Source organism: Sorex araneus, chromosome 3 (assembly GCF_027595985.1).
Source record: "Sorex araneus isolate mSorAra2 chromosome 3, mSorAra2.pri, whole genome shotgun sequence".
NCBI classification, from domain to species: Eukaryota; Metazoa; Chordata; class Mammalia; order Eulipotyphla; family Soricidae; genus Sorex; species Sorex araneus.
The window spans coordinates 75,864,648-75,877,048 of NC_073304.1; the positions used below are offsets into that span (position 1 = coordinate 75,864,648).

Here is a 12,401-nt window from a genome sequence, read left to right on the forward strand (position 1 = left end):
TGTGGTCCTGCTTTTCAAAAGTGTACAACACGTATTGCTTCCCCCTGCAGTTCACAGCCCTTCGCGGCGGGACTCACTTAATATTTAACATGGCCGCGGGGGCGTAGTCTAAGCAACATGGCCGCTCTGCCAGGCACCAACATGGCAACGGCGGCGTCAGGGCTTCCGGAAGCGCAACTGAGTGCCCCCGCCCACTCCAACACTACGTCCGTCCTCTTGCCAATAGCTAAGGTGGCTCCCATTTCGGCTTCAAAGCCAGCGCGAAAACAGGAAATGGCTTTCTCCCTTGAGCGCATTTCCCGGGATCTTTTTCCGGTTAGCCCAGGGGTGTCCGCGTGAGAATTGGATTATTTCCTGGTGCTGGGGCTGGGAGGTGCTAGCCCGCCGCGCCTGATTCGAGACTGGTCGGGGCTGGGAAACTAGGATGTCGGACACGTGGAGTTCTATCCAGGCCCACAAGAAGCAGCTGGACTCGCTGCGGGAGCGATTGCAGCGGAGGAGGAAGCAGGACTCGGGGCATTTGGGTGAGGCGCGGGGCTGCCGGGGCCGATGCTAGGCCAGGGGACAAGGGAGGGAACCGTGGAAAGAAAGACAAGCTACCCCCTAGGTATCTTTGCTCACAGTGGCCGTTCCTCTGTTGCATCTTACACGGTGCCCACTCGTCTCCGCTCAGCGGTGCGGCTCCTGCCCTCCTGCAAGTGGCCGCCGGGTCCTTGCAGCTCCTGTCCTCCTGCAAGTGGCCGCCGGGTCCTTCCTCTCCACCAGTTGACTTCCCCGCGTCCTGTTCGCCCGCTTCAGAATGTCGCCCTTGCAGACTCTCGGCCCCACTCCCTTAAAGCAACTGGGCCCCCTTTTTTGCTTGCCCCACCGGCCGCTTTGTTTTGCCTTGTTCAAAGCGGCTGCTTTGTCTTCACCTCCACCGAGGACACCGTGAGAACCAGGTCCGAGACTTCTGAGAACCAGTGCCCGACCCAGTTCTCTGTGTTGCTCAGGGAGTTAAGAGGGAGGACTGGCAGTGTCCCGGCTGTGATAAATACTCCGAGCGGGACTCTGAAAACATGGAGTTTAAATTTTAATCATTTTAATCTTTAATTTTTTTTTTTTAATTTTGGGGCACACCCGGCTGTGCTCAGGGCTTACTTCCTGTCTCTGCACTCAGGGATCTCTCCTGGCTGGGCTCGGGGGACCAGATGGGGTGGCGGAGATCGAACCCACTGGATTCTGCCGTGTGCAAGGCAAGCGCCCTTCCCGCTGTTTCATCGCTCCAGCCCCTAAAAACATAGTTGTTTTGTTGTTGTTGTTGTTGTTGTGTTGTTATTGTTGTTGTGTTTAAACTTTGACTTCCCTTGTGTGGCTGCCTGTGTCACAGTCGTGAAACCCCAAAGAACCCCAAGACTGTCAAGTCTTACACACCCTGCACAAACCCCTAATGACAGAAGACAAATCAGTTAGTTACAAGGGTTGATAAGGACAGCGACGCGTGACAGCTTCTCTTAGTTCAAACTTCAGGCCATTTTTCTCAATTTTGTCTTGATACATATTAGATTGATGGCTTATATTCTGGCAAGTGGGAATAATAGGCTTCCTAGTAGGATTTTCATACCATACAAACCTCCACGGAGTCTCACAAGGGGGCCTGACTTCAGATAAAACATCGTGTCCACTGTCTTCACAGTCTTTAAAATGTAGCTGGGGAGAAGGGATGGTTCCTCTATAAATCCTTGAAGTATGCTGTATGTTCAGTGCCAAATGAATAACTCCTGTCTGTGTACCAGAAAGGCAAAAGTGACAGGAGCTGATGTCGGCAAAGGCATCAGGCAGGATTGACACTTGCAGTTTGGTCTTCAGGGCACGTAGGATTTAGATAATTAAAAGAAGTTAAGAGGGCAGGTGAGTAGAGCAAAGGAAAGTCATATACCACAAAGGAATAATTTGTGGAGTATTGTTGTTACGGCAATTACCCATGAGAGAATTTTTTTTAATGTCTAAATGGCAGTTTCTTTGTCTTCTTGTAGCGCAGTTTGTTTTAAATTTTTTATTGTTTGTTTTTGTGTTGGGGCCACACCTGGCGGGCTTGAGGGACCATATGGGGTGCCAGGGATTGAACCTAGGTCAGCTGTGTAAAGGCAGATGCCCTATCTGCTGTTCTAGTGGGCCAATTAAATTGTTTTTGGGGCAACACCTGGCCATGTTCAGGGCTTTTAATTGAGACTCACACAAGTCATGCTTGTGTGGCTTGCCGGGAATGTTCACACATGACCACCGAGGGCTGGACTTCCTGGCTGTGGCTCTTGTTCATCATTTTAGTTGTGATGCTCTCTGAGGACTGCATCCTTGCTGTGGTGTTTGCACACACCCCGACCTTAGCACAGCCGGAGGGTAGTGCATTGCTAGGGATCACAGACAGCTGCCAGGCAGAAGCGGCCCTGCTCTCAGGATTGCAGCAGGTGCCTGCAGTAACACGAGGGACCTAACATGCTCTTGCCCACATGGTGGGTGTTCTAACTCCAAGCTATCCAGCCCAGGTGCTCCTAATCACTTTCTGCCAGTAATCCATTTTCAAAATGAGAAAACTTTGCGCTGGAGTGATAGTACTCTGGGTAAAGTGCTTTGCCTTGCACACGGCCAGTCCAGGTTTGATTCTTGGCTCCCCGTATGGTCCTCCAAGCCCCACGAGGAATTATCCCTGAGTATAGAGCCTTGAGTAAACCCTGAACATAGCCAGGTAGGGCCCCAAAAACCTACACACACACACACACACACACACACACACACACAATATTGATGTATTTTCTTTAGATGTGTAGAGAAACTTGAATGTTTAGGGATTTCAGAATAGGTAGTGTTCATGAACCACTATATCACTTGCATCAAATAGTTTTTTGGGGGGTTTTTTGGTAGTATTTGGGAGGAAGGGGTTGTTGGACTACACCCAGCAGTACTGAGTTACTTTGGGCATTGCTCAGGGAACCATAGGGTGCTGGGGATTGAATCAGAATTGTCTGTATACAGGCAAGCACCTTAACCTCTCTGCTCTCTCTCTGGCCCTGTATTGTTAAATTTTGTTCATACAGAGATAGATAGCTCATAGGACTAGCATATCTTTGCTTGAAGGACATCCTTGTTCATACTTTGTTACCTCATAGTCTCCCAGCACATGATAGGGAGTGATCACAAAGTAAAATTTAATTTTACCCATAATACTAGAAATGAACCAGGCCTTCCCAGTAACATTAAACAAGGTCTTTTTCAGCTCCAGTGTCTTGAATATCTTGGAAAAAACCAAAAACAATTCCAGGTGTTAATTACAAAAGGAATCATAACCAGAATCATTGCCAGTTGATTTTTTCTTTGATTTTTGGTTGGAGGGAGGTGGTCTTGGGCTTTTAGGCTGTTCCCACAGTGCTGAGACTGTTGCCAGCTCTATGCTAGAGATGGGGTGTTGCTCCTAGTATTGCTGGAGGAGAGGAAAGCCAGGAGGGGCTAGAAGTCACCCAAGGTTGTCTGTGCAATGCAAGTGCCGTAACCCACTATCTCTTTAGAGCTAGCAGGTTATTTTATTTTTATTCAGGGTTTGGGACGGTATAGGTGGGTGCTCAGGTGCTGCTTGATGTGTTCAGGAATGACCCCTGGTGGTGCTTGGGGGACCATATGTGATACCAGGCATTGGAACCAAAGGGCTACTACATGTGATAGGAGGCATTCGAACCAGGGTTGGCCACATGTAAGGCAAGTGCCTTCCCCTCATTACTGTCTCCCCAATTCTAATAGGTGTCTGTGTGAGTACTCATCTGACTGTGCTCAGGGCTTATTCCTGACTCTGTATTCAAGAATCACACCTGGTGGACCTTATGGGGGTGCTGGGGATTGAACTTGGTTCAGCCACTTGCAAGACAAATGTCCTGTCCACTGAACTGTCTCTCGTTATCTTATTTCTGACTTTTTAAATATAGATTGATGATATCAATTGTGATTTATAGTAACCAAAGGGCAGTTGTAGGGACATTCAAAACTACCATGCTGTCAAAGCATAACAACAATAAGAAATTAGAGCTGAAGCAATAGTACACTGTGTTGGGTACTGGCCTTGCATGTGGTTGACCCAGGTTCCATCACTGGCATCCCATATGGTTCCCCCCCAAGCACTGCCAGAGTGAGTGCCAAGCTAGGAGTAAACCCTGAGCATTGATGGGCATACCCCCAAAACATCAAACAAACCAAAAAAAGAAAGGCAAGAAATTTGGAAAATTCTAATTAGAGAAAAGGTAAATTGGGTATTTAGAAAGCCCAGGGTAATCTTGGCAGAACTCAGGTATGAGTACGGTGGATAATTTGTCTTTTTTTTTGGCCACACTCAGCTGTGCCGAGGGCTTACTCATGACTTTATGCTCACTCTTAGTGTTCAGGGGGACAATATGTAGTTCCAGGACTGAACCTAGGTCAGCCATGTATAAGGCAAGTGCCTTACCTGCTGTACTATCTGTCAAGTCTCTGATTTTGACTTTTGTTGTTTTGGACTGAACCTGGCTGTGCTCGGGGCTTTTTCCTGGTTCTGCACTCAGGGATCACTCCATATAGGATGCCAGGGATTGAACCTAGGTCAGCTGAGTGCAAGGCAAATGCCCTACCTGCTGCACTGTTGCCCCAACCCCTAACTTGACTTAAAAAAAAAAAAACTGGGAACAGGGGGAGGTGTCTATACTCAGTTGTGCTCAAGGCTTACTCCTGACTCTGGGCTCAGGAATCACTCCTGGCAGGGACTGGGGGACCATATGGAGTGATCAAATCTAGATCAGCTGGGGCTCAGGGGACAATATGGGGTGTCAGGGATCAAACCTGGGTCGACCACATGCAAGGCAAGCACCCTACCCTCTGTACTATAGAGCTCCATTAAAAAAAATTTTTTTTTAAATAATTTGAGTTTTGAAGCATTTGTAGAGTGATTGCTCTTGTCATTTTGACTTCTCTTTACTCTTAGATCTACGGAATCCAGAGGCTGCACTGTCACCAACTTTCCGTAGTGATAGCCCAGTGTCTACTGCACCCACTTCTGGTGGCCCTAAACCCAGTACAGCTTCTGCAGTTCCTGAACTAGCAACTGACCCCGAGTTAGAGAAGAAGCTGCTGCACCATCTCTCTGATCTGGCCCTAACATTACCCACAGATGCTGTGTCCATCCGGCTTGCCATCTCCACGGTAATGACCTGCTAGGACAGGGTTGCTATCTCCCATTTCCATTCTTCAGTTCCCGGTCAGTGTCTTAACTGCACTTCCTCCCCTTCTTCCCTAGCCAGATGCCCCTGCCACGCAGGATGGAGTGGAAAGCCTCCTGCAGAAGTTTGCAGCTCAGGAGCTGATTGAGGTGAAGCGAGGTCTCCTGCAAGATGATGCCCATCCCACGCTCGTGACCTACGCCGACCATTCCAAGCTCTCTGCCATGATGGGTGCTGTGGCAGAGAAGAAGGGCTCTGGGGATGCAACTGGGACGATTATAGGGCAGAAGCGGCGGGCAGAACAGGACTCCACCACAGTAGCGACCTTTTCTAGCTCTTTGGCCTCTGGTCTGGCCTCCTCCGCATCAGAACCAGCCAAAGAGCCAACCAAGAAATCAAGGAGACATGCTGCCTCGGATGTTGATCTGGAGATCGAGAGCCTTCTGAATCAGCAGTCTACTAAGGAGCAGCAGAGTAAGAAGGTAGGGGCCAACTGAAGTGCTTTCACACACTTTTTTTTTGCTTTTGCTTTTGCCCCCACCCACACTGTGGTGCTTAGGTAGACCATGCAGTGCTGGGGGCCAGACCAGGGGCTTCCTTGTGCAAAAACTTGTGCCCCAGCCCTTTGAGCTGTCATCTTGACCCAGAGGAGAGATTTTGATCTTAGCCTTTCAGCATCACCACCATTCCCTTTCTCCCCTCCCCCCGCCCCCCTTGATTATAATACTGGAATGCTGTAGGCGTCTTGTGGGTGGGTGTGAGGGACACTGCAAAACATCCTATAATCATAATAGGACAATTCATATAACAAAAGGATTACTCAGTTTTATATATGTGTGTCTGCGTGTATGTGTGTCTGTGTCTGTGGTGGTTATGGTGCTTGGGGGCTATTTTACTCCCAGTGGTGATAAGGGAACCACATGTACTGGGAATCAAAAACTGGCCTTCCATATACCAATTGTGTGCTTAGTCTATTGAGCTCATTCTCAGGCCCTGGACCCACATTACGTCCTTAGTCATTTACTATTTCTAGCTATGTGAATTTGAATTCATTGCTTTTGGTTGTTTATGGGCCATATTAGGCAATGCTCAGGGGTTACTCCTGGCTCTAACTTGAAGGCTACTTCTGGCGGTGTTCGGGGGATCATGTGGTTTGAGGGAAGTCACTGTATTCTCTCTCCATCCCTGAATGTGAGCATGACCAAAGTACCCGCCATTATAGAACTATTGTATAGACTTCAGGTTAAACAGCGAAGTGGTTAGCACTTTTATCCATGTGCCTGTTTTAACACGAGCAGTTTTGTTGGGAAGGAATGCTTTCCTGTGGAATTACCCCTGGCGGTGCTCAGGGGACCATATGGGATGCTGGGAATCGAACCCGGGTTGGCCGTGTGCAAGGCAAACGCCCTATCTGCTGTGCTATCGCTCCAGCCCCAGACTTCTAGTATTTTATTTGTTATTTTTTTTCTTTTGGGCCACACCCAGAGGTGCTTACTCCTGGCTCTGCATTCAGGAATTACTCCCACCGGTGCTTGGGAAGCCCTATAGGATGCCAGGGATCGAACCCTGGTCGACTGCGTGAAAGGCCAACACCTTACCTGCTGTACTAATGCTCCAGCCCTGCTTCTGGTATTTTAATACCACCCCAAGTGCAGATTTGTGAGAAAAGACTAAACCTGTGACAAATGTCTTCTCCAGTTTTCTCTTACTAGCTAATTTACTCCTTAAAGGACTTTAATGCCAAGTAATATCCTTAGCCCTTAAATAGAGGCAGTTTAAGGTCTAAAAGTTTATCTACAAACCCTTTTTACATCCAAGGCTTCTTTTACAGGTCAGCCAAGAGATCCTAGAGCTACTAAATACAACAACAGCTAAGGAACAGTCTATTGTTGAAAAGTTTCGCTCGCGAGGTCGGGCCCAAGTACAAGAGTTTTGTGACTATGGAACCAAGGAGGAGTGCATGAAGGCCAGTGATGCGGACCGGCCCTGTCGCAAGCTACACTTCAGGTTTCTTGGGAGGGAGAGAGGTGGGATGGGTCTCTTTGAAGCAATCTTCACCCCTTCGCCCCTACCCCTTGGGAGGGAGGCCCTTCAGGCCACATCTGACATTGCTCAGGGAGCTACTCCTGGATTGGGGTTGGATTGCTCAAGGTGCTTGATGGACTTAAGGTATGAGTTGGAGCTTGAAGCTGGGTCTCCTGCAGGCAAGCGTGAGCCCCTTGAGCTTTTTCTCCAGCCCCAGAGTGTTGTATTTTAAGAGTGTTGTTTAGCATGTGGTTTATCTAAAAAAAAAAAGTTTCTGTGGGAAATACCAGTTGTTACTCCTAATTACATACAGACATACTTCCATGCATTGCATGTATGTATATATATGGGAGGGAGCACAGCTGGAGGTTCTTGAATGGCAACTCTTAGCTCAGTGCTGGTTACTCCCTGTGATGCTCAGGGACTGGAAAGTTGGGCTCCTGTTGCAAAGCGTGTGCTCCAGCCCTTGAGCCGTCTTCCCATCCCTAACATTTACTCCCTGGCGGTGCTTAGGACTTACTCCTGGCTTTGCACCCAGGAATCACTCAGGGAGTGCTGGGGATTGAACCCAGGCAAAAGCCCTACCCAGTGTACAGTCATTCTGCTTCCCATATATGTGTGTGTGTGTGTATGTATGTATGTATATATATATATGTATATATATATATATATAAAAGCATATATATATATACACACATGTATCTAAACACTTCAATTTTATTTACGCACATAGTTTACAATAACATTAATGGTTGGGTTTTTATTTTCTCTCATAAATCATTCCAGCACTATATCGTTCATAAAAATGTCTCCCCCATCCTAACCCCCTACCCCACTCCAGATCACCCTTGCCCATGATGAGCTTCCTGTTGCTGACCATTAGTTGTTTCTTTTTTTTTCTTTGGCTTTTTGGGTCACACCTGACACAGGGGTTACTCCTGGCTCTGCACTCGGGAATTACTCCTGGCGGTGCTTGGGGGACCATATGGGATGCTGGGAATTGAAACCGAGTTGGTCTCAGTGCAAGGCAAACGCCCTATCTGCTGTGCTATCACTCCAGCCCCCAAGTTGTTTCTGTTGCCTTTGGATATTTATTCCCCTATTATGTTTCTTTATATCATGCATAAGAGATTATTCTGTATCAGTACCTCTCCTTCCAACTTCACTCAGCATTAAACTCTCTAAATCCATCCATGCAGCAACAAATTGCATTTCATCTTTTCTTATGGCTGAATAGTATCCCATTGTGTACATATGTACTACAGTTTATCTAGTCATCTGATCTTGGACACTTGGGTTGTTTCCAGCTTTTGGCTAAATGGTGCTGCAGTGAACACAGTAGTGTAAATGTCTTTCTAATAGATTGGGCCCTTGGGATAGATGTTAAGTAGTGGAATTTCTGGGTCATATGAAAACTCAATACCTAATTTTTTGAGGTGTCCATATTGTTTTCCAAAAGGGCTGAACCAGTCTATATTCACACCAGAATGAATGTTGAGGGTTCTTTCCCCCACATCCATGCCAACACTTTTTTTGTTGTTGTTGTTTTTTGATGTGTGCCTGTTTCACTGGGGTGAGATGATGTCTTATTTTGATTTGCATTTCCCTGATGTTATGCAGAGCATTTTTTTCATATAAGTTTGGCCACCTGTATGTCCTAAGGAAGTTTCTGCTCCCCGTATATATATTTAAGAACCTATTTTGTAATAGCAGGACATCTCTGTCTCTGAGGCTCAGTGAAAGATAAACAGGAACTTAGTATTTTCAGTTCTAATTAGAAAGTATCTGATCATAGAGGAATTACAAACATGAATTAGCATTTTTGTCTGTCACCTGTCTGAAAACAGGGCTACAGTGCTTGACAATCAAGCACTGAACTGGGATCTAATTCTGGAAACCTGTACTGATTTTTCCTTTTAATTTCCTCAGACGAATCATCAATAAACATACCGATGAGTCATTAGGCGACTGCTCTTTCCTTAACACATGTTTCCACATGGATACTTGCAAATATGTTCATTATGAAATTGATGCTTGCATGGATTCTGAGGCTCCTGGCAGCAAGGACCATACACCGAGCCAAGAACTTGCTCTTACACAGTGTGTTGGAGGTGACTCCAGTGCAGATCGACTCTTCCCCCCTCAGGTACCTATCTGCTCAGAAAACTTTTCTCAACATGTGGACTTATATTGATAAGATACATACATGTAGGAAAGCAGGGCATAATCAGCAATATCACGCTGATCGGGAATGGAGTGGGATAGACTATGCTTCTAAGGGAGTAGGAAAATCAAATGGCAAAAGAGGGACTGGGGCCATGAATCTGAGAGTGAAGAAATGGAAGATGACCAAATGCCACCTCATGCAGTGGATCTGTTGTGATATCCGCTACCTGGACGTCAGTATCTTGGGCAAGTTTGCAGTTGTGATGGCTGACCCACCCTGGGATATTCACATGGAGCTGCCCTATGGGACCCTGACAGATGATGAGATGCGCAGGCTCAACATACCAGTACTGCAGGATGATGGCTTTCTCTTCCTCTGGGTCACAGGCAGGTAATGCAGTTCAAAGATATGTAGGTGTGGGCAGAAACATAGTAGAGAGTGAGTACTGGATTGGCATAAAATCCTGGGTTTTCCTGGCCTAGCTATTAAATATATTACTGAAGTCAGCCTTGGGGGAAAAAATGTGTGAAAATACTTCCTTATAAAGAGAATGGCCATTAAGAATATGATGTCTCATGTTTTCATTTTGAGATCCATCCTAAATGGTGCACTTGCATGTAATTTCAACTTACCATGTATCTTAAAGGGAGAAAAAAAAATAAGGGCTTGAAAGTAGCAATTCAATCCTTATTTCTTCTAGGGCCATGGAGTTGGGCAGAGAATGTCTGAACCTTTGGGGGTAAGTAGCCCTCACTGTGTTGCTGTGTTTTGAAGTAGAAATTGCTGCAAATGAGTTTCCTTCTCCCATAGTATTCCCTAATTCCTTGCCTCTGCAGACAGTGCTACCCTGACAAAACCTGACTAAAGCTATAGTTCTTTTTCTTACACCCCACAGTTATGAACGGGTAGATGAAATTATCTGGGTGAAGACAAATCAGCTGCAGCGCATCATTCGGACAGGCCGTACAGGTCACTGGTTGAACCATGGGAAGGAACACTGCTTGGTGAGCAGCAGTGGGGCCCAGTTTAATAGGTGGAACAAAAAGAGGATTTTTTTTTTTTGCTTTGTTTTTTGGCTACATTCAGTGGTGCCCAGAGCTTACTCCTGGATCAGTCCTGGAGGTCTCAGGGGATCATTTGGGGTGCTAGGGATCAAACTTGGGTCAGCACATGCAAGGTAGACGCCCTACCTACTGTACTATTGCTCTGATGTCTGCTTTCTTATTGAGAAGGGATTTCATCAGATAATCTTTTCTCTGTCTTGAGCAGGTTGGTGTCAAAGGAAATCCACAAGGCTTCAACCAGGGTCTGGATTGTGATGTGATTGTAGCTGAGGTATGTGCTTCCCAAGTATCCAAGGTTTCCACATTATATTTTATTGGTATCAGTTATTCAAGTCAGGTGTTATGCTCATTTCAGGTATTCATTTCAATCAGAAACATAATGGGGAAAAGGCTAGAATAATCTTGGGTACTTTAAAAGTAGCTAAGAGCCTTTATTTCCTAGGTTCGTTCCACCAGTCATAAGCCAGATGAAATCTATGGCATGATTGAGAGGTTATCCCCTGGCACTCGAAAGATTGAGTTATTTGGACGACCACATAATGTGCAACCCAACTGGTAAGTGGAGAACTGGAGTGATAGGGCGCTTCCCTTGCACGTAGCTGACCCAGTTTCCATCCTCGAATCCCTAATTTCCCCTGAGCACCAAGTGCAGGTCCAGGAGTAACCCCTGAGCACCTCCAGGTGTGATCCCAAAACCCCAAACTAAAACCAACTAACCAACCAATCCAAAAAAAAAAAAAACTGGTAAGGAGACTAGAGAAAAGGCAAAACTGGTCAGAAACGAGATTAGTAATAGAGTTTGATCACATATTCCTCTATTTTATGAATTGGTTTCAGAATATTCGTAAGCCACCTAAGCTTGTATTTAAAGTGTAAGGGTTGTACAACATTGGAAACGGAATACGTTTTAGGACCAAACTAGTGCTAAGGTGTCTACTCTTATCTATGGGATATATATAGTATCTGCCCCCTGCTGGTTACTAAGAATCTAATTCCTCAAGAGTTTTGTCTTTCCATTTCCTTAGATTAAAAGATATGCTGATCTGCTAATGACATTTTACTTATACAAAGTATATTCAGTGGCCACAGCAACTTGGTGAATTGGGCCTGATAATCAGTAATTAAGGATTTTTTTCTTCTTTCCCCAGTTTTTGAGACACACCTGGTCCCATTTAGGGCTTACTTCTGTTTCTGCACTCTGGGATCATTCCTGACAGTTTCAGGGAGCAGTAGGGGAACCTGTGTCGGCTGGTGCAAGGCAAGCACCCTAACTGCTCAACTATCACTTTTAAGTGCTTCATATTAGCATCAGATTCTGTTCATCAATTTATAATATCATACTAAGTTTTTTTTTTTAAGTTGGAGCCAGGCAATAGTACAGTGGGCAGGGTACTTGCCTTGCACACAAGCCCATCTGGGTTCAATCCTTGGCACTAAATATGGTCCCCAAACCCATCAGGAGTAACCCCTGAGCACTGCCAGGTATGGCCCTCAAATAGAAACAAAAATAAGAACTGGCATGTATAGTCATTCATTTCTAAGATACCATCTTTCAGCAATATCTTTTTTATTTATTTATTTTTGTGTGGAGCCACTTCTGACAGTGCTTGGGGACTTGATGGCCCTGGGGTTGCTCAGGGAACCATTTGGTGCAGTGGATGGAACCCTGGGTTCCTGCAAAGCATGTGCTCAACCCTTAAAGCTATCCCTCCAGGCCATCAATATCAAACTTAATTCCAGGATTTTTGGTTTGCCTCTTTCCCTTTGCTTTAGGATCACTCTTGGAAACCAACTGGATGGGATCCATCTACTAGATCCAGATGTGGTTGCTCGGTTCAAGCAAAGGTACCCAGATGGTATCATCTCTAAACCCAAGAATCTATAGAAGCACTTCCCCCACAGAAATAAGCAATCCATAGCCATGGCTCTTTA

The 12,401-nt window shown here is 46.0% G+C and overlaps 1 protein-coding gene across 1 annotated transcript; it reads left to right on the forward strand.

The window, feature by feature from the left end:
* Nucleotides 1-328: 328 nt before the first annotated feature.
* On the forward strand, nt 329-12,380 carry METTL3 (methyltransferase 3, N6-adenosine-methyltransferase complex catalytic subunit). The gene is made up of 11 exons (XM_004609492.3): nt 329-524; nt 4,979-5,196; nt 5,291-5,695; nt 7,045-7,220; nt 9,168-9,384; nt 9,608-9,795; nt 10,106-10,144; nt 10,301-10,409; nt 10,675-10,740; nt 10,912-11,024; nt 12,243-12,380. The coding sequence occupies exons 1-11, from the start codon at nt 425-427 to the stop codon at nt 12,352-12,354; spliced, it is 1,743 nt and encodes a 580-aa protein (XP_004609549.1). The 5' UTR covers nt 329-424; the 3' UTR covers nt 12,355-12,380.
* The last annotated feature ends 21 nt before the right edge of the window (nt 12,381-12,401 follow it).

What these genes read in the sequence shown, in the direction of transcription:
- METTL3 (XM_004609492.3), top strand. Translation starts at nt 425, where the DNA reads ATGTCGGACACGTGGAGTTCTATCCAGGCCCACAAGAAGCAGCTGGAC. An exon ending in AGGAGCAGCAGAGTAAGAAG is followed by an intron (nt 5,696 to 7,044) that starts GTAGGGGCCAAC and finishes CTTCTTTTACAG; the next exon opens with GTCAGCCAAGAGATCCTAGA. An exon ending in TGTCGCAAGCTACACTTCAG is followed by an intron (nt 7,221 to 9,167) that starts GTTTCTTGGGAG and finishes TAATTTCCTCAG; the next exon opens with ACGAATCATCAATAAACATA.